General features: G+C 36.1%; 2 protein-coding genes across 3 annotated transcripts in view; one reads left to right on the forward strand and one right to left on the reverse strand.

The window, feature by feature from the left end:
- LOC124361754 overlaps nt 1-10,828 on the reverse strand; it is a 48,540-nt gene extending 37,712 nt beyond the window's left edge. The window contains exon 1 of one of the 2 annotated variants that reach the window (XR_006922394.1): nt 10,082-10,163. Coding sequence is in view for 1 of the 2 variants with exons in the window: in XM_046815716.1 (XP_046671672.1) it covers nt 10,650-10,654 (5 nt within the window). In the remaining variant the exon portion in view is untranslated. Of the gene's footprint in view, nt 1-10,081; nt 10,164-10,649 lie in introns of those variants that run through there. The other variant, XM_046815716.1, reaches the window with a different exon arrangement.
- On the forward strand, nt 1-27,533 carry LOC124361755. Its single transcript, XM_046815720.1, has 2 exons — nt 1-330; nt 27,227-27,533. The coding sequence occupies exons 1-2, from the start codon at nt 194-196 to the stop codon at nt 27,456-27,458; spliced, it is 369 nt and encodes a 122-aa protein (XP_046671676.1). The 5' UTR covers nt 1-193; the 3' UTR covers nt 27,459-27,533.
- Nucleotides 27,534-27,969: the final 436 nt, after the last annotated feature.

A 27,969-nucleotide genomic window follows, 5' to 3' on the forward strand; every position in this document is an offset into this window, starting at 1 on the left:
ATTGTCACGAAGTCGTGCCCAGCCGTGGTGTGGGCCAGAGCCTCCGTCTTCTAACATGTTACCGACAACAAACACATCTGGCCACAAAATGATTGTAATTTTATTATATTTTTTACATTTTATTTGATAGTAGATACCTATAAATATCGCTCAAATCTATAAATTAGGTTCACTGATTACATCACAAACGAAGATGGCGCCTTCGAGAGTGTCTCGATCAGAGATCCAAAAACTGCGCACGAAACAGACTTCATTCCAGCTAGAATTTCCAGAACTGTTCAAAAGTGACAGCAGCATCTACCCCAGCTACAGTAGATTGAGAATCCCTTAGTAAGTACCGACTAACTCACATAAAATTATTAGCTTTTTAGCGAAACTCTTGATATGTGATTAATTTATATATCTGTACATCAAGGTCATATCTAACTGTAATTCTCTGTATACTAAAGTGGTACAATTGGATTTTAGTAATTTTTAACCTTCCGAGCCACAGCACTTCAAACGTCTCAAAAGCCCGTGTTTTATGATGAGTGAGTTTTAATGTGTAGCCTATATATTGTACGTAGTTTTGTGACCACATGGTTACACTAGGCTATTACGGGTTATAATAATAACCATCCTGAGAATGTGGATGGAAGGCTGTTTAATTGTAAGGTATTACAGGCATTTAAAGTACCTAGACATTTTGGACAGTTTGATAACCTGGTCCAGAGAAAAATGCCTGAATATAGGAATATGAATTTTGACATTATTTATATGAACAGTGGACCCACGGAATAACAAGTTTTCAAGGCGTTATAGCTTTAGGAAATAACGTTCATTTTAATTTAATATAATTTTACAAAATTATTTATTTTTTATGAATATACCAGTAAGAATATTATATTTTCATATAAAAACACATTATTCTCTCTGACCATCCTTTGTAATATAAAAGTTCCTGCCCTCTTCTTCAACAGTATGTCTGTAGGTCAATTTCAAGATGTGCCCAATTATTATATTAATTGCATATATAGTCTATACTATTTTATAAAATCCAATGGTGTTTGTCTTTACGTTTGTGTGTATGTTACTCGTTCACCGGTGGACCGATATTTTGAAATGTTACATGGACGTTCTTAGAATCTCTAGTTAACATATTCCTATTTCGAAAATCCCTCCGGTCTAAGCCCCACTGATCTTGAAAACCCCCCTTTGCTTTAATTATCAAATAGTAAATGCGTTTTTGTAATCAACTGTTCTTCGTAAACATTACATTAATTGTGACAACACAATTATATGTTTCATTAATATTTTTATAGTGTTATTAGGCTACAATTGAAATTTCATTACGTGTTTAGTATTGAAAGCATAAAATAACGACACCTCTTATATTAACATTTCTGTAATCACCGATGAATAAAGAGATTATTCAGATAGTAAAGTAGGAAGTTTTGGTAAAAATATTCTTTTAACTGCACATTTATTAAGTATGCAGTGCTTGATCATTAGTGTAATGCAGATACAAAACTACGTCACTATCTAACGTCTTCTACAGGTTTAACCGTTATAAAACATATCTTAGTTATTTTTTGACTGAAGCAGGCCTTTTGACTATTGTCTATTTTGAGGCTAGTTACTATTTAAAATAGATTAAATTTAAATTAAGTATTAATTTAACAAGGCCGTTATTTTCTCACTGCGTGGCGACCTGAAAACCATCATACTTTGAGACGCGGAAAGTAGTCATAACATTTTGAGGAAAAGGTATAACTCATATGTACAAGTTTAGCCTCCACATCCCCAGATTTACTAATCTGAAGTATAGACAGTGCTTGGCATCAGCTTACAGGATTACTGGGGATATCGTCTCAGTCCCCCCCACCCCAGAAATACAGAGAGTTTCAGGAGTTTATCACCAAATGTATTAGTGGCTTGTACATCATCTGTTTCCTGAAAATTTAGTCTAAAACATAACTAGGGATGGCATTATCCCATTATGGTGGAGCAACCATTGTTCAGTTGGGATAATTGTTTGGATTTTTAAATCTTTTAGTCATGGCCTTATTCTTGAAAAGCAAAAAACCCATCCAGGTAGTATTATATTATACACACTTTATATAGTATTCATGGGTAACTAATAATGAGGTTAAGAAAACTGGTTGGAGATTAGGATATGAGTTTTTTACAGTGTGAGTATAAGAAAAAAATTAAGGGATTTTTTATTTATGAAAAATAAAATTAGGCATAACTTAATTAATATTTTAGTAGAAGAAGTAATTTTCTTAAATTATATTTAATTACAAAAAATAATTTATTTAAGTTATATATAAATCATTACAAGACATTCCCTGGAGGTTATGCATGTAACGCGAAAAATAACATTGCTATATGTAGTAGTTTTAATTTTAGTTTGTTTACAAAACTGCCTATATGTCTTACTTTGAATACCCATAATTATTCGTGGAGTTTTCTATTTATTTATTTAAAACAAACATTTTTATATTTTTTTGTCTTCAGGAAAATTAAAAAAATGGGCTATGACTCTGAAATTTAAAAGTTAATCTGACTAAAACCCCACTGGACTGCCTTCGCCACTCCAGTTCTCAGTTACAGAGAAAGCGTTACAGTTCGTGCTCTCCAAAAATACAAGAATGACTGCCGGATGTTGTGGATTTAACCGTCTTCAGAACGAAAGGTCGAAATATTGACGACATAATTGGCCTGGGGGATCAAGGTGATCCTGCGGTAACAAAGTAGGTCATGTGACTAAAGGCATTACAAACTATATGTCATGTTCCTCCGGTAACAAAGTAGATCATGTGACTACATGTATTACAAACTATGTGTCGTGATCCTCCGGTAACAAAGTAGATCATGTGACTACATGTATTACAAACTATGTGTCGTGATCCTCCGGTAACAAAGTAGATCATGTGACTACATGTATTACAAACTATGTGTCGTGATCCTCCGGTAACAAAGTAGATCATGTGACTACATGTATTACAAACTATGTGTCGTGATCCTCTGGTAACAAAGTAGATCATGTGACTACATGTATTACAAACTATGTGTCGTGATCCTCCGGTAACAAAGTAGATCATGTGACTACATGTATTACAGACTATGTGTCGTGATCCTCCGGTAACAAAGTAGATCTTGTGACTACATGTATTACAAACTATGTGTCGTGATCCTTCGGTAACAAAGTAGATCATGTGACTACATGTATTACAGACTATGTGTCGTGATCCTCCGGTAACAAAGTAGATCATGTGACTACATGTATTACAAACTATGTGTCGTGATCCTCCGGTAACAAAGTAGATCATGTGACTACATGTATTACAAACTATATGTCTTGATCCTCCGGTAACAATGTAGATCATGTGACTACATGTATTACAAACTATGTGTCGTGATCCTCCGGTAACAAAGTAGATCATGTGACTACATGTATTACAAACTATGTGTCGTAATCCTCCGCCAACAAAGTAGATCATGTGACTACATGTATTACAAACTATGTGTCGTGATCCTCCGGTAACAAGATCATGTGACTACATGTATTACAAACTATGTGTCGTAATCCTCCGCCAACAAAGTAGATCATGTGACTACATGTATTACAAACTATATGTCATGATCCTCCGGTAACAATGTAGATCATGTGACTACATGTATTACAAACTATGTGTCGTGATCCTCCGGTAACAAAGTAGATCATGTGACTACATGTACTACAAACTATGTGTCGTGATCCTCCGGTAACAAAGTAGATCATGTGACTACATGTATTACAAACTGTAGTCGTGATCCTCCGGTAACAAAGTAGATCATGTGACTACATGTATTACAGACTATGTGTCGTGATCCTCCGGTAACAAAGTAGATCATGTGACTACATGTATTACAAACTATGTGTCGTGATCTCAGACTACATGTAGTAACAAAGTAGATCATGTGACTACATGTACTACAAACTATGTGTCGTGATCCTCTGGTAACAAAGTAGATCATGTGACTACATGTACTACAAACTATGTGTCGTGATCCTCCGGTAACAAAGTAGATCATGTGACTACATGTACTACAAACTATGTGTCGTGATCCTCCGGTAACAAAGTAGATCATGTGACTACATGTATTACAAACTATGTGTCGTGATCCTCCGGTAACAAAGTAGATCATGTGACTACATGTATTACAAACTATGTGTCGTGATCCTCAGGTAACAAAGTAGATCATGTGACTACATGTACTACAAACTATGTGTCGTGATCCTCCGGTAACAAAGTAGATCATGTGACTACATGTATTACAAACTATGTGTCGTGATCCTCCGGTAAAAAAGTAGATCATGTGACTACATGTATTACAAACTATGTGTCGTGATCTTCCGGTAACAAAGTAGATCATGTGACTACATGTACTACAAACTATGTGTCGTGATCCTCCGGTAACAAAGTAGATCATGTGACTACATGTATTACAAACTATGTGTCGTGATCCTCCGGTAACAAAGTAGATCATGTGACTACATGTACTACAAACTATGTGTCGTGATCCTCCGGTAACAAAGTAGATCATGTGACTACATGTATTACAAACTATGTGTCGTGATCCTCCGGTAACAAAGTAGATCATGTGACTACATGTACTACAAACTATGTGTCGTGATCCTCCGGTAACAAAGTAGATCATGTGACTACATGTATTACAAACTATGTGTCGTGATCCTCCGGTAACAAAGTAGATCATGTGACTACATGTACTACAAACTATGTGTCGTGATCCTTCGGTAACAAAGTAGATCATGTGACTAAAGGTATTACAAACTATATGTCATGATCCTCCGGTAACAAAGTAGATCATGTGACTAAAGGTACTACAAACTATATGTCATAGCAATGCTCTTGATACTTCACTGTGAAGGTTTTTTCGCCAGTGACAATTTATTATATATCTCACAGCATTCTTATTGAATTACATCTTCACTATTCACATTTTATCGTAACAGTTTCTTTTCCAATGGAAGACCTACCATTCGTTGACATCCCGGAACCTCTACTTTTCAAGGCGATTCGCTATAGTCTGATTCTTCTATGATTCATCTCCAATGAGGAACGATGGTCTCCTGGTCAATACCAGATCAATGGCAGGTGGTATTGCTTCATACGTAATCTCGTCACAATGCTTCTTATACGTAATATCTTCTTCAGTGTACGAATGCTACCAAAGTCATCTCAGACTAGAAAATTAATATTATTTTCCAATGATCAATGAGACTATTGAAAAATCCAATAATGTTAGTTTAGGTTCCAAGACGTTAAAATGTCCGTTTGACGCAAAGCTTTAATTTTGTAGATTTTATACAAATAAATTTGTATATATATCCTAAAGTGTATAATGAAAATTGTATATTAAAAAAGTAAAATTCAGCGCTTCAATACTCCTAAAACGAGCCAATGTTAAATTAATTTTGAAGTCAAGGCCTTAATAATTGTGTACAATTGTAATGATGCCGTATTATAAAACTAAAGCACCAACGCGAGTTGACTAAAGTAACTTTAGGCAGTTTCTCTCATTTGGGATGGAAGAATAAAACACTCATTTCGTTATTTAATTGTATTAGCTGCCTCGTTTTACCAGAAATTCAAAATAATAATATAGGCTATGTATATTGTGAAAAACTCTGTTTAGTTATTTTTATGTAATTCTCAATTTTAATACCATCTCTTTAGTTATTGGGAATGGGAGATTAAGTTTCTCTTGTTTTCATTTTTGCAGGACTTAAATGTCGCTTTTTTAACGCGCTCTACCGCCAACTCAATCTTTGGCTCTCGCAGGCGTTTTGAAAAATCGTTGTGACGAGAGTGTTGTGATCGCTATATTTTGAAACTACTCGACAATGGCGAATTTAGGATATTTATAAATCCAATTTAAAAGTGTTAGCCTAATAGTTTTAGCGAAAAGGGAGTACTAAAATAGGTTCTTGTAGTAAATAACCTGTCACGTTGTACAAACCAATTTATTAGATTCTCTTGTCACTCTGAAAAGATTTCAATATTTGTATTAAAAATGAGAACTGAGTTTGTTTTAGAACATCTTATAGAGACTTCAAGTATTCGTATCAACCGTATTTCACAACACCGAATAGCCGATTGGCAGAACGATTAAGATAATGTCATATTTCACATAGTGCGAATTGCGTGTTACAATCATATTGAAGTATTGATTATCAAACGATAATGATTTACATGTATTGTGTAGCAATTACTTCCCCTTACATTGGCTGCAATCTTTCTTCATTACAGTTCTGTGATAAAGTTGCATCTATAAATTGCAGGCATAAATCTTATCTCGCACTTCATACGTACGCGGACTATCAGATATTGTTATAGTTTATTTGTTTTAGTATTGTTTATCGTGAGCGTGTGTAGTTTAAACGGTTTGTAATTTGTTTATTTATTTCTTGATATGTTATATACCTAGGAATTTTTATAATAAGCAATGGAAAGCCAAACGTTATTTTAATGTTCACAAACTTTGGGATTAGTTTTTCAAAAGTAAGGATAATCCTTAAAAATTCCCATGATCCGAGCCATGGCGAGATTGGGATCTTCCAACAACCAAAGCTCACTTCATCCTTTCTTCCACCACCACTCTATCTCACCTGTAGGTACATTACACGATTAAGCTGCTGTGAATCGTTGCGGTGAAGTTCTCAACGAAATTTCCCGCCCTCACTCGACTCCTCTCGTAACATTACCATTGCCACCGCTTTACTGAATGGAAATTATTTCTCAGAACAGATCTCACAAGTAGAATGACAACGTAACAACTCTCTCAATCAATCAATAGGGTTAAGTGAGCCGTTGCTTCAAATTCATTGATACGATTTTCGTCGAGTCACCAATGTCTCCAAAAACTACGTACCGTACCCGTATGTGCGTGGAACCCAAATGTGTGACGGTTGTGTTTCGAAAAAAAAAAAAACAACCATGTAAATATGGTTATTCATGCTGTCAGAGTATAGTTCACGCCCACCAGTCTTCTAGTGAACAACAAGAATAACAATTCCTGGAAAGTGCTTGCTAAAAATGTGTCTGAAAGAAGACTTACTAAAAGAATTGATTTTGTCTTTTTACAGCGATGGAAATAAGAAATTGCATTAGGCGACTGTAACGAGTCTACTAGAGTATAATAGGCCGAACCGGTCTAAGAATGACCGATAGTTTTAGTGTGATGTCAAAACAGGTATCATTGCCTATCATTAAAAAAAAAACAAAAAACAAAAGAACAAAGGTGAAAGAAAAACAATTGTGTTCCCCAATTCTACCAATAAACAAACACTCTAACCCCACTACCCATGCTCTTTCCAAGCCATTCTGTATTAATTCTGTATTAATTGAAGAAGGTAATTGCGACACGAGTCATCTGGTATAGAGTTAATGACATAACTAACCAATGTCTACAATTCATGTTCCCGGACGCCACCATTGTATCGTTCCATCAGTTAGCGGCTGAAAGAAAGATGAGGACCATCTGTAGCACGTTTAAGTGACTCTTCACCTCTTGGTTGTATCGCCAATTTGTCGTTGCCCTGCTACTATCGTATATCACATCCACTATCCTCACATCACCGATGAGAAGACCATGATTGTGAGATACTACGTTGAAGAGGCCTGCTTAAGTGAAAGAGTAGAGGTTATTGAAGTACTGGACATCACTGGAAAGGGTATGAGATGCAAGCAATCTATGACCGGGTTGGTGGCTCTTTCTTCACCAACTACTGTCACTCCAACCAACATAACACCATTTCCTGCCATTTGTCACCATAACCACCCAGCAATTCACTTCAACTTTCATAGACACCTGGACTACCTGCCGACAAAACACCACTTAGGCATACTCAATCTTAAGGTGACGGTTAATATACTCACGAAGTAGACAAATCATCTCCAATAATTCAGGAAAGTAAGATGAGATGTCTAGGTTTGTTTAGTTATTAGAATAGTACTTGTGTATGAATACAACTTTTAACTGCAAAGGCAAATGGAATTAAGCAACATAAATGCTTTGTTTGATTCTCCAAAATTCCGTCAACCAGAATAAGTGGAAAATCGTAACATTTTATCTTCTGTGGGAGAAAACCAAAGCCCTCATATACGAGAATGCAGTAATTCTGGACATAGGTTGTTGGACGTTTCTAACAAGTTTATATCAGTGTAGAAAGTGTTCAATTACTTTGAGTATAAGTTCTACTCATTTTATTATATCTGTATATATTTGGGTAGACATGTTAAATTTCATTCCAATTCATGTACGATACTTTTACTCAAGAATATTGACGAATGACGGAGAAAGGCTTCGAAGCACAAACCGTTGAAGAGAAGGAAAGTGGATAACCAACACATTTTCAAAGGGAAATGCAACAGTGTCTGTAAACTGTGAACAATTTAAATCTGTTAATATGGCTAAATGAAGATCATTTCGATGTTTTAAAATACAACTGCAATTCAAAACGATTGTATTATTATGATCTATATAAAGTGGCTTTTAATTTTCGATAAAATTTAACTTCTCTTGAAATCACTTAAAAACTATAATTCACCATATTGATGACATTGCCAGCATCGCTGTGGTTCACAGATACCGTGTACCATGCGGCTGCGTGTACCATGTTTCGCATTATCTGGTCTACAGGAATCGTCAAAAGGGATATTGCAGACATGATCTACCATCGTCGATGTCAAAGTCTCTGAATTGATCTCCCAGGTGATAGTCAGGTGAATGCGTCGTAATGCCGAATTACCAACAGACATGAAGTAAAGTAAAGTATAGAATGTCTTATTTATTAGGCTAGGTAGCTTTCTCTAACATAACATTGGGGACCAAGGGCTTAAAGGTGACTTCCGAACCACCATGAATAAACAGTACATTAACAACAGTTGCAATACTTTAATTGTAAGGTAAAAGTTTGAGCCGCGGGCGAAGAAGCAGAATACTATTTATCTATTTTGTTCACTTTATCACTCCCGCTTTTAACCTTATTCTACAGATGATAATAGGCCTCTGGTGTGTGTAGAATTGTATCAAACAGAATTAGGGGGGGGGGAGTCAGTACAAGGCCAACAGTCAGTGTAATGATAACAGTGTTATTGTCACAGAAAAGATCGGAACTTCCGTTATCTCTAACTCAAGCCAAGAGTGATTTACCTCAACATGTGCACCAACTTGCTCTCCCAAATTTAACTGTAAAACCGTCGAATTTAGTTTATAGTAGTGATTTTGGCACTATCTGAGACGTATTATGTACAGTTAAAATATAGAAGGTAACATTTCATCCACGGGCGACAATATGCTATAACGCACAACACTAAACAATCATGTAGGGTCCAACGACTAAAAGATAATTTTAAATTATATGTGACATAAATAAATAATATTATTATTATAAATAAAAAATAATAATTATTAATTATATTATTATTTTAGTAATTAAAACTAAATTATTATTATTATTTAAATAAATTATATTCTTTTTACGCCAGTAAAGTATTTAACAAAACAAATATATTTAGTATTTTCATTAGCTGAGCGTTAGCGAAGGCGCTGGAAAAATTTTATTTCTGTCTGGCTGCACGATATCATCTTGAGAACGAAATGACCTACAGACTTAAACCTTTGCACGGAATTTTATTACTATATAAGTACCATCGAGTTCGATGATGGTGCATGTCACTCCATGGGATTTGGCTGAGCGTAAGTAACAATCTTTACACATATTATGGGTAACCATGATGGCAAACCGAGAACCGGTACAATCATATGAAATTTTAATACGTGGCATGGTAACTTATGTAGCCTAATAGACTCGAAATGTTGCATGAAACCTCAGCACTGCCTGTTGCACGACACGTGATGTGGCGTAACCCACCTTGTTAGCTACTGATAAACAATTCTAAAGTTATGACAAAACAACGTAACAAGTACTTGAATTAACGGGAAAGTGACAAAGTCCGATCTGTGATGTTACTCAATTACGGATGCCCTTTTAGAGTAAGCTAACTCCCTAAAGTCCTTAAAGACTGACCTTGGAATGTAGACTAGAAAAGCGTAGATCCTGGCGTTATCTTTGAAACTCTGGCATGAATCGGTTTGAGGGGGAATGTGGGTGTACTCTAGCTTGATAGAGAGAGTGCTATAGATACGGAGGACAGCGTGGTAATGTAAACACTGTACTATGCACACATGTAAAGATATTGACTGTTTTATTTACTCTACCTGTTATAGATATTTTACTGACTTGGTTTTCCTTCGGTATGCGTGTTCTTTTTTTGTGAAATTTCAAGAACGTTTTATTTGTTTATTTCGTCGTTGTTGTTGTGTTGATAAAAGAAAACATTAGTGTTTTTAGTGAGCGAAACAAGACTGTCGGTTGGCCGGATTTGACAAGGTGTTTAAACAATCACGATTTTCAGTATTTATAGTGGTGTATAGTTTTGTGTGCTAAAATAAGTGTTGACATATTTGTAATTTTTATGTTCGTTGAATAGGGGAAATGAATATGGAGAAAGTGTGGCACTTTAAAAAATTATTAAGCAATATCACATACAGCAGTGAGAGTACAGTGGATCAAACCACAATTCCAAGCCACTTACCTCATGGTTGGATGTGATCCTGTCGGTGATGTCGGCGACTACTGACAGATGCTGCCGCGGCCGCTGCCGTACTAGACCACTACGGCCGGAGGTCGACACGCTACTGGACCGCGGAACTCGGCAACACCTAGCGATAAGGTGGAGGTGACGATAATGAGACACTTTCAGGTGCCAACTGCCGCTGCCGCGACAATTCGAGCTCGTAAATCTGTCCCGTGACGAGCGCTTGGGTTTACGCGCGTTTAGTTTGCTAATTACGCGCTGTTCAATGTCATACAAACAACTGATAGCCTTAATAGGCCGGTTTTTGGGTCAATTAATTTAGCTGTTTGGCGGAAAAACCTTCTGTGTCGCTCTACGGCGCGGCGCGCACATGTTTTTGGCAAAAACAAATTCCAACTTATTACATTTAAAACACATAAACCAATATTTAAAACTTTTATTTTTAGCGAGGCCTTTCGATAGCAAGGCTATCTTCGTCAGACACATCACAAAAGTAAACATTTTTTTGCTTAAGTTAAAATGTACTTATGTTAACAGTAGCCAATACAAACTCCAACTTCAAAAAAATTCAAACTTGCAGACTATTCGCACCTATATTAGTGAATTTTTATCATTTGGTATAATCTGTGTGTATCGTAGAGGAATATATCAATATCTACTCTGATTGGTATCGGAAAAAACCCCGTTATTCTACAAAATGTGCTTAAACACTAATGTTTTCAAAAATTCAAGGTATACCTCCATGCTTTGATTAACAACATTTTAAAATTGTGAAAATCGAGAACGTTGGAGTGAGAATATTTAAATCGTTGAAAAAAGTAGCAATATTCAATGATCTAGAGTTGTTCGTGTAACAGAAGATGGCTCTCGACAAGAAGGTCGAAAATCTTATGATTATATTAGTAATTTCGTCGCGGTATGAACAGGAAAACTTGTATGATTATTGATAACGATCGTGTAAGCCTGGAACTGACACCATTAGTCTAACATCTACAGTTTTTCTTTAATATCTGTTGAGTGCACAGCCAAGCCGATATATCTGAATACTATAGGCTTATCTGTATTAGGAATTTAGTTTCTTTTTTCGACGTTGACACCGGCCTGAGAACCAACACCACTAAACTATCATCTACAATTTTTGTCTATCATTCGTTGACTGTAAGTATCTCTCCACACGAAGGCAAAATATCTTAAGATTTTAATCGTGTTTGTAATTTTTTCGACAAATCGGAAAACTTAGATGATGGTTAACACGAGCCACGAAAGCCATTAATCTAGCATCTAAAGGTTTTGGTTTAACATTTATTTACTGAAGATAGATGTCCACATCAAGGATTATTAAATCCTTGAGATACTCACATGTCTCTGAATATTTTCGTTGTATTAGCGATTATTTCACGCTCCGATAGTGGATATCCGGTGAACAACCATCTTAACAACTTTTAATCGCTACGATTAATCGTGTTGAAAAGTTCTTAACGAGTTAGTTTCTACCTGTCAAACATGGCCGTTTAAGAATCAACAAATCGTTGTTTGTATCTTGTTATAATATACAAACAGGCACTTGTGGCTTCGCACGCAATTTCGTAGGCTTTGTACGTAAATAAGCACTTGTGGTCCGAGTGAATTATACTTCCGACTTCGAAGTAGAGTTTGCTTTTTGCTACGACCAAGAAGATATATCAAAAAGTGAATATTTATGGCCGTTGTAATTTATTCCGGCCTTAGTATTTTTTGTTGCCATAGTTGATTTTGCATAGTTTCCCTGAAAAAGTATATTTACATATACAGTTCAGAGAAACATACTTCTTTAACAGTTAACTAATAGCCTTTAAAATTTATACTAACAGTTAGAGAGTAACTTTATCTTTGATATCTGCATTGTAGTACTGACCAATGTACAGTTAACAGTACATTTTTACTAAAACATTTCATTTCCTCATCTGGATTTTTTCTTACTCTGTGCTCAACAGCGGTTGCAGAAAATGTTGAAATAAGAAGTGTTATTACTATCAAGCTTACTCTATGCTTTTAAGACTATAAATATAAGAAAATTGAAAATAGTGGCTAAATTAATGAAACTTATGGTTGTGCTGTCATAAAGCAATTTTTTCACAGGACAATGTATTACACTTAACAGGCTCATTGAATCACTGATATTGTAAAAAAATCCTTTTCTTTACTATTTACCTGATTTTCTTCCGTGAACTTTTACGATGTTTTAATATTCTCTATGTTATTTAGTTATTCTCTATTTGAGGCGGAGAAGAATTCAACAAATTAGAGATGATTACAATCCGTACAGCTATTCTTGAGTTATACATTATGTAACTAACCCGACTTTGGTTTATGTACACAGATTTTTTCATAGAGAAATTTACAATATGTACCATATTGTATTAAGACAATCGTTGCAGAGTTACCAATTTCCGTATCAGACCAAGGCTCAGAATACAAACTCAAGGACCGCGAAGTGTTTATTTAAACCTCAACCTGATCAGCTGTGTCGCCTGTTGGGCACAGCCATGACAATTACATGGTCATTTTAATCATCTGATTAGGCGATGATACGAGTCCTAGACTGATTGATTTAAAGAGATTCAACAACGTTTTAATTGAATTGCTTTGGAAACTACCTACTTCCATTTATACAAGTTGTACTCGTGTACGAGTAGTTACAGCAGGTGAAGGAAGCTCCATAATTCCGACACTAGTAATCGAAAATGTATTATAAAGACCTGAATTTTTGTTACAAATAAAATAAAACTGTTGTAAACAAAAGCAAAGTAAAAGAAGTATCTAAGTAAAATACGTTATCTGTATGCAAATTATTGTCAAATATGAAATGGATTTATGGGCCAAATTTATGTATCCTGTGAATATATAATTGCCTGTTGAATATCCTTACCAGTAGTTACGATTGGAAACATCGATAGTTGATTATATCGTATCACTGAGGGATCCCTCCCCAATCGTTTGGTAATTGAAAAAAATCAAGTAACTAAAGCACACATTTACTAACATACTATCACTACTTATGATAAATACTAATTACTATCCTTTTTTTGAAGTTCGTTTTTGACGATGGAGGGAATTTTGAGGTAAACAGGATTTTTCCGAACATTCGCCATCGTTCAGTGATACAAAAGATCAGTAACACTACGTTTCGAGATCTGCAATCTAATCTCTTCCTCATGTGAATAACCAACCTATAACTAACCAACATTACTAAAATCTAAGTTAAAATAAAGAAATCATAACAGAGCATTAGAGCAAAGTACAGTAGCTATTACTATTAGTGACGTACGATTTAATGATTCGTTAACAACTCCTCATCTACTTTTTTAATATAAAAGGCTTTAATACATTATCGTAGAAATAAAATTGGACGTTAATTCAAGTCTGGTGTTATAGTGTTGGAACATATTAGAGGTGGAACATATTGCGAATATATTACAAATAGGACTGATAAATAATTGCTAGATTTTATCAAGTAAACGTACTGTTTATTTTGTGTTACTCAATTAAAATGGCAATGCTAGCCACTTTCATACGTGTTATTAAATAAATTTATAGTATCTTTTCAATATTAAATCTTTAAAAAATTAGTCCTAGTTTTATATATATATATATATATATATATATATATATATATATATATATATATATATATATATATAAACAATACTTAGAAAAATAATGTTAAAAATGTATGTTCTAAATCTCTTCCTCCGCAATGAAATGTGGCATGACGGTTCTGGACCCCCACAATATAATCGTGGGTACGCCCCTGGGCTCTCTATATGGAAAGTTCCATAATGGAGCTCTAATTTACCTCTAAGATGGAAAACGTGCGGTGGAGATCGGTGATAATGTTGACAAGGGTGATCGCATCTCTTGCTGAGCATCTAATATTGTGTTTAGTGGTTTTGGTTGTAAGCATTCATATTACAGCATGACATCAGGGTATAAAAGTCTGCGTACAGAGAAACAGAGCGAAATTTCAAGCATGTTATGTAGATTATGATGTAGTAGGAAAGCGAACGTTAGATATACATGATATTGTTAAATAAACATACATAACATAAAACGTAAGATTGATTTAGAAGAGCAATGCGTATTTATGGTCGGAGCCAGGAGTCAATTCGAATTGTGTCAGAGCACACATCCTAAATTTTCCTTAAATTCACCCATAAATATTTTTCTAAGAAAGCGATTGATCAGCCAGCCGCGCTAGTTTTGGTAGGTTTTGAAATGGAAGAATATCAACAGAGGTAAGAATAAATACCAAACGATAAATTTGTTCACATGACACAACTTTAAACACTTAAGACCAACGACCAAACACCAACGCTCGTCAAAAAACTTGATAAAGACCGAAGATTTTGCTAAAAATTTTGATTTTCACAAATACAACTAATATTTAAGTGTTGTATGGTTACAAGTGTGTAAAGCTACGAAAATTATGACCACGGGCGAAATTACATGTTGTATATTTAACCTTTTAGTTACTCTTCCATTTCAACCTCCAACAAAACTAGTGCTGCTGACGATTGAATTCTTTCTCACAACAAATCCCTATATTCATTTCACGAAAACCTAGTTTGTGTGCTCTACAATACAAGTCTAATCTCGGCTCCAGGACGATTAGCAAGTTAGGGGTCTATCCTCAGTCCTGTGCTTTTCCTGCTTTATGTCAAGGACATAAAATCGTCGCTTCTGTATGGAAGAACAGTGCAGTTTGCAGATGATACGACTATATTTTTCAATGCAAGATCAAGCTAAATTTTGGAACAACAGGCTTTTGTTGATATCAAAAACTGTGTCGCAGTACTTCAACGGCCTCAACCTCACAATACACTCTGCAAAAACCATAGTTTTTAAAAACTTTTCTTTGCGCACTGCAGGCAACCAATGTGGACCTGCCATCTTGATGGCTGACTCCACACTGGACGACGTCAACTCTTCGAAATACCAAGGAATGTACCTTGATTGAGGACTGCCATGGAATGAGCACATTGATCATGTTTGCGCCAAAATCTGCTCAGGCATCTTTGTTCTGAGGTCTTTAGCAAAATACTGCCCGAGTCAGGTACTGATTACGGCGTATTATGGCTTGATATACCCCCACCTGGCCTATGGAGTGATAGGCTACTTTGGGGAGCTTGCGCAAACACTCCATTCCAAAGAGCATTCAGACTCCAAAAAAAGCGATTCGAATCATCGCAAAAATCAAGTTCAGAGAGTCGCGCAGGCAAGTTTTCATGAAATTGCAGCTGTTGACTCTGCCATGTCTTTACATATTGGAAACAACTTTATTTTGTATGAATAAATGTGCCTTAACTATAGCCAAGACATACACATGTATGAGACACGTGGCAGAGCAAACTACTGAACTGGTAGACACATAACGGTGGTTTATGAACGCCTGCCCTCACAAGCGGGTGTTCTATTCCTCAACAGACTGCCCATTTCAATCAAAGATGCTCCAACACCATAGGCGTTTAAGACTTGCCTAAAACGCTTCTTGGTGTCTCAGGCATTTTATAATGCAGGTAAGTTTTTAGCTTTCAACTGTAAGGCCGCCCAATTAGAAGACTGACTCCGCTGTTCGAAGTGGGTTGCATTGGCGATAAATGAAAGAGGAGTGATTGTAAAGATTGTATGTATGTATGTGTATTATAGTATGAATGACAGAAATTTTAGGATATCTTTATTAATTGACGTTTGCCATACAATGTAATTATTGTCACAGCAATAAAACTGATTTGATTTGAAGTTACCAGGAAGCTGGATGGTTTGATGGCATACGTAATTGACTTTGTAAGTTGACATTAAATTAAAAGTTCAAATAAATAAACCAAAACATAATTATAACAATGTGATATTATACACTACTGTGGGGGGCAAGAAAGAGTGCTGTTGGCGGTTACAGCGGGGAACAAGTTTGGCAACGTCGCTCAGTTCTCATTGGCTGTTTCCAAGGTCACTCGCCAAATAGGGTCCTCCCTCTATTGCACTCTCTAATGGTCCCTAGTATAAATCCTAGTCCCTAGTCCCTAAATCCATAGCGTATCCATATCAATAAATAAGAACAAAAACTGTACAAATTATAATTGTATAGGTTAATTGTATACTGTATTCTTCGATTTTTGTTCACTTCTTACCTCTGGGATTACTCAAGGCTCTGTATTGGGCTGCATTTCCATATGTGTGTGCTCTTATAATAAATCTTGAGCCAGCGAGAACGTATGAGTTAAAGTAAAGTTTAATATTTATTGATATAGTTTTAATCGACTACGATAATTCGAAGAAATGTTTACATTGCTGATTGTGATATGTTTACGCAACGCTTCATTGACATTGCGACAGTGAGATAGTATGAGTGACTGCGACGTGTCAGCTTGTCAAGCTTTCATCGCGATGTGTGAGATGCCACGCAAACGAGACCATTCTTAACAGCGTAATCTGAACACTCGGCGGGATTTGGTCGTATATAATTAGTTGATAGCTGTTATCAGTCAACGGAGTTAATGTATCGTGTGCAAAGATTGTCCGAGGCGTGTGCAATGTGCAGCACTGTCGTCTCACAGGCGTCGCGACGCAACTACCGTCCTCGTCAAACTTCCTTCTGGCAGTTGTGTGGTTGTTTCCTGATTGATTGACAATTGGGATAATTCTGAGACCAAGCTCTGATACGGAAGTTGTTTGATAAACCTATTTTCCGTTGAGGAAACATTGCCCAAGAGAACACAATTGTGTGGATTATCGAGATAAAACTAACAATGGCATTTCTGAAATTAAAATACATCAGTTCATTTCATTATATACCTCCACAACAATAAACTAATAAAATATACGAGTGCTTAGTTTTACTGAATGAAGGAGTCGGTTTATTGACAACATAAACAAAAATAAAATTGGTTTTTATTCTGATTATTGAATTTTTTACTTTTACGACATAAGCTCGTTGAAATTTTAAGCTCTCCAATATTGGGGTATCTATATAATCAATTAAAAAAAATAATAAACCGAATCCAGTGTTAAGCATCTTACATTGTTGACACGCGTTTCGGCATCAAATCGTCTTCAGTGTAATAACCTCTAAAGCAAATAAATAAACAAATAGGTAAATGGATAAATATGCCATACAAATTATAGTGATGAACCTCGAACTCGTATTTTAAATATAAAACTGACGAAAAACAAAACAAACCAAATGTTTGAAAAAATAAAAAATAAATATATATTTAGCAGTGTAATATATATATATATAATCACTGTTAAAAATTACAACAATGTATAAATTTAACAACGTTTAAACGTTCTATATGTGTACTTACATTTATTTAATGCCGAAACAAGTGTATGCAATAAAAATGTTTAAAAATTGTTTTAGTTTCCAATAACCAATTGCTAATAATGGGTTTTAGTAATATTCTACGTAATGGCACCAGAAACTCTGAAAATACACGATTAAAGGCAATAATATTCTGTAATGAGAATTCCAACTGCCAGATTTCAACTTAAACAGAAAAGGCAATAATTTTGTTATTCGAGTGTTTGTTTTTAAATTATTTAAATAATCCAAATAAGGAAGAAGCTTCTGTATAACTGTATTTTTTTAACGGCATTCTTAAAATAATACAATACACACATAATGTTATACAGCAACACAAAAACCATGTGTTTACAGTTTAACAAACAATAATTTCAGAACCAATAGAACATATTATGTATTCTCCTTTAAGAGTTGTATATTGCCAACATGAATCGATTAACTTACATTTTCAAAATATCGTATTCAAAGCATCCTTCATCCTTAAAACTTGGAGAGGTATAACCTTACCAATTGTCCCAACGCCATGTTGAACTCTAATCGAGAAGTCGTGTCGCGGTAGCTTCACCCTTCTTCCAGTTCTTGTATGAGTCGATGTATTCACTGTTTATTTTGTACTGCCATTAAGATTTCGTAGTATTAGAGGTTTGTATCCGGTTCGCCACAGTCTTCAGTTCGGTTGTATCACCATAAACCTCAAGTGGATAGATACGCTGAGTCAGTCTATCGAGTATTCTGCTCGTAGTTTTCAGTCGCACGACTCTTGAGGTTCTGCCTCTGGCATGAAAGATATTTTAGATTACTCCGAGAGGCCAATTTTGTCTTTTAGTGTTGTCTGAGCCGATTAGAACTACTTCTACTACCTTCGGACTTCTTGAGTTTCTCCCAGCCAAGATTTGGCCTAAATATTCCACTATATAATAATCCCTAAATATTCCTTTTCTTAGATCTTCTCAAACTCGCTTTAGATATTTGAGTCTTCTTTCAGATATAATAGAATCCAGTGTCTAAGTAAATAACTTTGCAATCTCAAATGTCATGGACAAAAGTTTTTAGTGTTATTGCAGTGCACTCTAAACTATCGTCTGTCAAGTAGATTTATTGGTATGTTGCTTATCAATGATTTACAGTCACAAAAAACTGATATTAGTTCTTCACTGTTAATAGCCGCTCTTCCTAGCACCTTCTTTAAATCATTTTTATCTAAAATTCATACCATTCGTTCCCAAAAACCACAATGGAGCAGAAGGTGCGTTGAACCACCATTCTGTGCGGTCTATCAAGAGTAATATTGGTGATTCTTGGTCCAATCTAAGTGGTCCATAGCATTATAAAATCCTCTGAAGAGTTTCTTTTGATCGCTGTACCTTATGGGTGTGCGACCTCGTCTTGTAATAATACAATATAAAGCCAATATAAACATTCAGTGATGAAGATTGTACGAATACCTAATAAAAGTAATATAGAATGAGCATGACAAAACATACAAATCCATGATTTACTCCCATTACGAAGAAATAAAGGCTTTTCTGATTAATTTTAAACACGCAACATTACGTACGGTAATGGTGGACTACAGGCATCAAGCTGTTTAATTGAAGAACGTATATATAACACAAGCGTTAAGAGCCCTTTTAATGTTTGACTGGTCTCAATGTGGAGTGATTGGTCCAAATTATAGAAAAATGACTATTGCTATACATTTTTGTAATGTTCTGGCAAAATAAAAATGATTTGATTTGATTTGATTTGATTAATATTCTGTCTTCCTTTCTCTATCCAAACGTTCTCTGGAATAATGCCCAAAAGACTCTGTGCACCAGTGTTGTCGATATTCCATAGGCGAAACTCTTCATTTCGCTTGAATTCAACTAATAAATACTTCATTTTTGTCTCAACTCGAAGAACACAGCAGACACGTAGGCTAACTGAGTAATACTTCCATCACGGAAAGTGTGTAGTGTCCAAACCAAAGATTGTTCAGTCATAAACCATCGTAAGACTACAACGTCTTCTAAAAGATCGATTGCCTTAAACGACAATAAAAAAGAATTCTCTTTACCTCTTCGCTTATTTCTTCACCCCATCCTCCTTTTTCAGTCCAGGCTTGTTGTAGTAAGAGTTTAGGATAAAAAGATACAGGGGCTCGTCAAATATGCTTTGTCCAGTTGGCAGAATAAATCGTCTAGGTTACTGAGGTTATGTCGACTTTGTCCATTCTTATTTTCAAGGTATCATTTTTACGATCCCAAGCCATGACTACGACATTTGTATTAATATTATTTAAAGGGTCTAATTGAGTAAACTCCCACTCTCTCAGTTTAAAACAGGCTTCATTAAATACAAAAGTTAGTTTCACTATCGATGAAGTCTTCTTTACTATTCACACTTGTTACACAATCGACGACATAAAAACTACTTAATCACTGTTTTAATAGCCGACTTAGAACATATGTAGGACTAAGACTCTTAGTCAACCACTGCATTCAAAAGGAATGGCTTATTAGTGATCCCAAAAAACAGCTCTTGAATGTCGATAAGTTTTCGAATGATAGGTCTCGTCAACCCATATAATCGACATACAAACGCCACCTTCAAATACGTAGTCACAGCCCTTCTCGCTTATGCTTATTTGTAAGAATACGTTTTCAATGTTCGAAACTCCTCCTATTTCATTCAGTCTGAAACGAAGAAGCAAAAGAGGAATTTCTTCTAATAAATTCAATCCCTTTTCTACACATTGGTTGAAAGACGGGTATTCTTTCTCACTAGCCTATCCGTCAAAATCAGGTCGAATCTTTGTAGTATCATTATTTTTGAAAACAAGTCTACGTGGAAAATAATGTCCCCTTTTGGTTGGTACTTCTTCTATTGTTTATACAGCTCCTTAACAACATTCAAAATTCTTTTTTATTCAGACAAACTCTTATTTCGAGTAGAATAGAATGTATACAAGTACAGAATGAAAACCCTCACACAATACACAACTAGGTTTAGGCTTTGAATCAACTGTAAAGCCAACACGCAGTACCTGCAGCTGTAGGTATAGGTTTAGTAAAACCTTTTACAACCTTTTAATGTCAGCTAGCACAATTTTTAGGCTTACAATATATTTTGTTATTTTTACCTGAAAGATTAGTCTTACCATTATTCTGAAAAATGTACTATGAGCAATGATAACCTTTCTTCTGTTTCTACCTCGAGCCTAAAAAATGCTAAAGCTGTTCTAATTTAGGTTTGTACGCCTGTGAGTTACATTTTTGACTATTTACATCTAACCTTATGGATGTTGTAGATGCCATTCTCTTAAGGTGAGCTCTGGCATAGCTGAATTTCCCGTGGAAAACAGCATAGACACATAAATATCACTTGTAACTGAATTGAAGGTTTGAATCTTAAATAAAAACCTATATAATTCTTTAAGCTACCGTCAAATTTTACTCAGGTTGAGACAAATGATACAGTTATCTAGCACAAGGAAGGTTTGGATTATCAAATGAACCTTGGTTTGAACGTTGGCCAAGCCTTACTTCCGAGCTAAGGGTGCCATATTTACATGTTATTGCTCTCTGTTCACTCTCTACCTAAGTATACTCAAGACATTGTTCGTCATTGTCTGTAGAAAACTTCAACTCACTCACCTGAACGTCAATAAATAATAGCCTATCTTCTTTATCCGATAAAGTTTCATCAATACATGTTGAGACCTTAAACTGATGCCTTAAACTGAATCACCCAATTTATTGAACCAGGCGTGAACCGTCTTCTCAATGTATTCTTTCTTTCCTTATTCGATCTAGATTCCGTTTTCCATCGTTTTTCCCAGCAAGGGTTGCCAAATGTTTTATAATAGGAATGACAACTGATAAGGAAACTGTTAGATTTAACTAAACAAGAAAAGCAATTCAAACAAATTAAATAACAATAAATGTAGCCTACTTGTTTCAATGCCATTCTTAAAATAATAAAATACTATTACACATAATTAACAAAACAAAATAAAAAACACACCAACCTTGTGTTTAAATTTTAACAAACAATTTCAGAACCAATAGAACATGTGATTTTCATTTAACATTGGCTTGAATACAAATAGAGTAGTCTATTGCCAACATGAATCAATCAACTTAAATTGTTCAAAATACAGTATTTACAACAGATGACAGACATGGAGATAGGATATTGGCAATAAATACGAATTGAAAATATTAAAAAGGTTACCTACATTTACTTTTGCTGTTTTATAGAGTTCAACGATGTTGCGTTAAGCTTCGATTAAATATAAGACTTTCGTACGATTTGTAAGTTCTAAGAATAGCTATTTTAGATTTCAATCATGTTTTATGTGAATATAGAAAGGAACAAAGTCCTTTTCAAAGACTGGTTTTCATATTTGTGATGAGGAGAAAAGAACAAAATTGAGTAACCCTAGGAAGGGTCAGGAATAAATCACATCCGCCTAAATTCTCTAACTATAAAATTAATTCTCGGAGGTAACCGAATCCAAGCGAATGTCAAGGAAACACGAAGAATCCACGCAGATTGCCTACACTTGACATGATCACAAGTGCTTCTCTTATTACGTCTATTTACTCACTAAAGAGTTGCAGATAAGAGTTTTCAGTGCCATTGATATGATATTCTGATCAAACCTTAAGCTATTTCGTGACCTCGGCAGATAAGTAGTTGATGGTGGTAACAGTTTGAGTGACTCATTTAACTTAGAATTTATATAAGGTGACACGTCAAACGAGGTCACGTATAAATAGTATGTAATTGCTTGGTTGTTTTTAGGTAATTATGTAAGTAATTATAATTGTATTCATGAATTTTTAAATGACCTATATGTAGTAGGTATATTGAGCGGTTTATTCGACAATGCAGCTTATTTCAAACCCTGAACTAAATGGACCACTTTTAGATGCTAGTAGATTGATTTAAGACTTTCAGAATAGTTAAAGATAAAAAAAAAAACTAAGTTCGTGTTTGTTTGCACTGAGAAAATTGGCTTCTTTCGCTAATTCACAATTACTACTAACTCTGTACTATGGCTGCTTTTATTCTCATCTTGTTTACGCAGTTCCCATTTGGGGAAGGAACTGCAGAACCAATTTCATTTTTAAATTGCAGAAGCAAGCTTTGCGGATTATTTTTGGGCTAAGTAGGCATCAATCTTGTAGAAATGTATTTAAAAACAACAACATTCTTACTTTCCCAAGCATATTTATTTATGAATCTTTAGTTTTTTAAAAAATAATGAATACTTTATGACACTAGCTAACACCAATTCAGATTATTCACTTAGAACCCGGCTTAACATTCCAGTTCCACAACATTCTACTTCTTTTTTTTTCAAAAACACGTAACTTACAACTGCATTAAACTTTTCAACTCACTTCCAGATGCTTTAAAGGTGGATTGTTCTTTAACCTTGTTCAAAAATAACTTAAAACAGTTCCTCATCGACGGTTCCTTTTACAGTGTCCAGGATTTTTTGCATAAATTGTAAATAGTAGACTAAATATAGTTTTGTTTTTTTTTATGTATACTTAGGATAACATGTAACACTGTATAAGTTAGTTAAGCTAGCCCTGTGTGTATACTTTAATGACGTTGCTAATGCATGAAAATGTTATTTTGAGCAATAAAGGATTTTGATTTGAACACATATAACTATTTAAAAACACACGCAGTCACATTGCAACAGCCGCCTGAAATGTAGTACTCAACCAAGCACGCTGTATATACTATGTCGTTGAGTCGTCACTTATTTGTTGAAATTAAAACAATCAGAATTTGTAGCCTACTCGTTGTTTGATAGAGCAAAGAGCTTGTGCTCAGATAAAGATGGACTAAAAGAAGAATTTAAGAAAATTGAATCGGATCTCAGAAGCAATGGATACCCTCAATTAGTAATTAATAAGTGCAAACGAACCAGAAGAATCATTCCTGAGTCAGAAAAACAGAATTGTGATAAATTTGCGTTTATGTCAATCCCTTATGTGCCGGGATTATCGGAGAAAATTAGAAGAGTAGGTAGAAAGTACAACATTAGAACCGCGTTTAAAACACACAACACTCTTAGACAAACTCTCGTAAAAACAAAACAAAAAAATGGCACACAGGATTCCAAAAACTGTGTTTACAGTATAAAATGTAGCTGCAATAGGGAATACATAGGCGAGACAAAAAGACCACTAAACGTAAGGATAAAAGAACACAAAGAAAACACGAGAAAGGGTTTCACAGAAAAGTCAAAAATTGCACACCATTGTTGGTCCGAAGACCATCATATGAATTGGGATGAAGCCCACATAATACATCGGGAACCACATTTCTTCAAAGGGAAATTAATTGAGGCAACATATATTAAATTGGCAGACCAACCAATCAGTCAACCATCAGTCCAGATTAGGCCGCTTTGGTTACAAATTCTAAAAAATGAACTAAAGAGAAAACCAAAAGTATCAAACGGATCGGATATTTGTAATAAACCAATGCGGAGTCACAATATGGTTTTAAGAAGTTCATCTCGCATGAACCAATAATAACGAAAGGGCCCATTCCTGTTCCCCTTCCCTTGTATTTCCGCCATCTTGTTTTAGCCAGCCGTCACGATTGCCATTGGCTAGTCCCTCTGGTCAGTCGTAGGTGGTTAGTAGACGAGTGAAGACGTATTGTGACCTGTATTCCGTAGTTTAGTTTTAATGATTAGTGTTTTGTATAGTTTTGTATTAAGTGCATGTCTTTAGTGTTAGTGAAGTTGACTAACAACAACATGGTAAGGTTGTGATTCCTGACTTAGGCGTGCCACAACGCTTTAGTAAGATTTGTTTATTTTACCTAGTTTGTAATTATGTATTAGGTTAGTTCTTTACCTGAAGAAGAGATCAGATTGCAGATCTCGAAACGTAGTGTTACTGTTTTCTTGTTTCACTGAACGATGGCAAATGTCCGGAAAAATCCTGTTTCCTTCACTAACTTGTAGATAAACCGCTCGCAAAGAAACCTGCTTAGAAGCAAATATCTGAAGCCACGTGCAGGAGAGGCCCCCCCTCCAGTGGTGAGGAGTGGAACAAGCATCTCTTCGTCTCTGTTTTATCAGTTGTGTGGATCGTGTCTCGCTTTGTTTTCATTGCAGCTCCTTACGTATTCTATAAGTATATTGTATCTATGTGAATACAAGCGTAAAATATTAATTGAACAGCCTAATGTAGCTATAGACGTATCCGGGGAGCTTGCGTCCGGGTGAGGTTAGCGGCTAAGTAGCAGTCTAGGTCAGGGGATAGAGCAAGCGGTGCGCCTGAATTAGCACCCCCTGGGCATAGCACCCCCTCGCTACTGACGCCATTTTGACGTCACGAAAGGGGGTGCTAAATCAGCGCACTGGCCGTGTCCAGGCCCTGAATAAGCACCCCCTTCCAGTAGAGGGGTCCTAATTCAGCGCCTCGACTATGTCCATGCGCTGAATTGGTAACCCCCTGCCGTGACGTCAAAGCCAGAGGGGGTGCTTATTCCAGGAGGTGCTAAAGCAGCGTCCCCGAGCAAACGGGCGAGTGCCGAGCAATGGTGGGGATACTGGGAGAGTACGGCATCACAGCGGCAGACGGGTATTTATCCCACCCTGCGTGAACTAAAATCGCCTAGTGTCTTTGTAAGTGGTTTACTTATAATAGTATGCTCACGATAAAATTCAGTTATACAGGGTGTAAATTAAGTCTTGATACACCTGAACATATTCCAAACGGATTGAGATATCGATGTAAAACCTTCACCATACCTATTAAAATACTTTTATGAACTTTTTGAAGGATAAAAATATTCTCCCCTCTTTTTAAGGGTGGGCAGAGAGGGGGTCACTTGAAATTTTCAAATTGCAACCCCTATTTTGGGACATCATTTGAAAGGTACATTAAAACACACAATGACTTGAAAATATTCTCTGCGACGATCCTAACAAAACAATTTACAACCTTCGCGCAAGGGTTTTTTTGAGGGTAACAAAAATTCCACCCCCATTTTCAAAAGGGGATACAAGGAGGTAACTTTAAATTTTCAAATTGCAACTCCTATCTTGTGATAAGTCATTTTTAAGGTATATGGCTGCACTTGATCACCACAGATGTGACTGAACTAAGCGGAGGAAGTCATGGAGGAGTTCGTGGTTAAACCACAACATTCATGCCGAACTATGAGTGTACAGGGTGTAACGCGCGGAGTAAAGGATCTGAAACTTCCGCGTGCCCTTAAAAACTGCGCATTTATTGATCCCATTAGAGAATGGGCACGTCCACTGCCCAGGATACGTTCAAGGTTCATCTCCGGAACCATGGGCAAATTCCAACAATATTCTTCATAACTTTTACTTCATTTTATAACCTACCATAGTTATAACATTTCTGAGTTTATTTCCCTCGCTAAAATAGCCACTATAAAAACGTCATGTATAATATTATATCAAAATCAGATCGTTTATTTGCTCGTTACCATTAACACTGCCTGACAAACTTCATTTTTAATTCTAAGATTTGGAACATTCACACCACAATCCCATCACATTCAAAACGTCAAACAAATTCATACACTCGGGTTTCATTTGTCCAAGGTTACTTGCAAACCACATCCAGCGTCGGAGTCAGTCATCGAATTAGGCGGTCTCCCAGTTAAATGCTACAAAATCGTCAACGTTGTAAAATCCATTTGGGCTACGAAGCGTTTCAGGCGATTTTTTTAAACCTTGGACTTAAGGGCATTATAAAATCTGGCAATCTGTTGATGAATTGAAAACCTACCTACGAAGGGAAATGCCTCATAAACTACCGTTCTGTGTCTTCTAGTACGGTAGTTATCTCTCCCTCTTTTCTCATACCCGTGTATGTCCAAACCCCTGACTAGGGCACATTTAGACAAACATAGTAAAATAGTTTCCAAAATGTATAGAGAGATGCAGAGTCAACAGTAACAGATTTTTGAATGCAGTCCTGCACGACTCTCTGAGGCTCAACTTCGCGATAACGCGAATCTCCTTTGTTGTAATCTGAACATTCCTAGGAAATAATTGCTTGCACAGGCTCCCCAGAAAACCACCCTATAATAGTCAAAGTAGCCTTAAACCATCGTCTTGACATGGACCACTTCAGTCAATATCATAAAAACCTTACATATTATATATTATACTGCCATGTTGAATTTGATCTGTTACATGTGCAATCATGAATGTATTGGTGATTTCCAGCCGAGTGATATGCCGCATGCGGAAGGATGCCTACGCTACCGTCCAGGCGCGGCGGATGCAGGCCGAGATAGACGAACTGGCCCTGAGGCACAACCGGGCATGGGATGGCGTGCGTATAGACCGAATCTTTAGCTGGGGGTTCAGACCTGGGGGCCTGCCCGCCGTACCCAAGGTGCCCGACCCTCTCACCTCCAAGGAGCGCCAGAGGCTCTACAGAATACTCTACTCGTAGTACAATACAACAAGCAATATCATGTGACCTGACCTGAGTACACTCAACTGTTAATAAAGTACACTGTTCAAACCATATTTACAATAGTCTTCTTGATACCTGTGACAATGTAACATTTTGTAATGACCTTTATTCAGTCACTGCATCACATTTGACCTGCAGTCTTTAATGTTTCTTTACGAGATAGCATATAGGGTGTTGAGGAATCTTTTTAGGATCGTTATGGAGTGCCGATGGCCGAGCGGTCTAAGACGTTGGACTATGAGTCTGGGTTAGAGATACCGCACGTTCGAATCCTGTCTGTGGCCTTTGAACTTTTTATCAGTACCATCGACCATTTTTTTGTACTTTATCGACTCTCCCCCTTATTTTGTTTGATAAGATCCTCGCACAGGCCAGTGGCCCATGGGGACGGACAGAATAAGGCATAAAAGGGGATCGGCTTCTCCTGTTCACAAAAAACGTCTATGAGCAGAAAAATAACCAAAAATGTTTCATACGTCTTAATGTC

The sequence above is a fragment of the Homalodisca vitripennis genome, chromosome 5 (assembly GCF_021130785.1).
Source record: "Homalodisca vitripennis isolate AUS2020 chromosome 5, UT_GWSS_2.1, whole genome shotgun sequence".
In the NCBI taxonomy this organism is placed as follows: Eukaryota; Metazoa; Arthropoda; class Insecta; order Hemiptera; family Cicadellidae; genus Homalodisca; species Homalodisca vitripennis.

Excerpts from the sequence above, each read along its gene's own strand:
- LOC124361755 (XM_046815720.1), top strand. The coding sequence starts at position 194 with ATGGCGCCTTCGAGAGTGTCTCGATCAGAGATCCAAAAACTGCGCACG. Across the intron at positions 331-27,226 it reads AGTAGATTGAGAATCCCTTA|CCGAGTGATATGCCGCATGC; the intron begins GTAAGTACCGAC and ends GGTGATTTCCAG.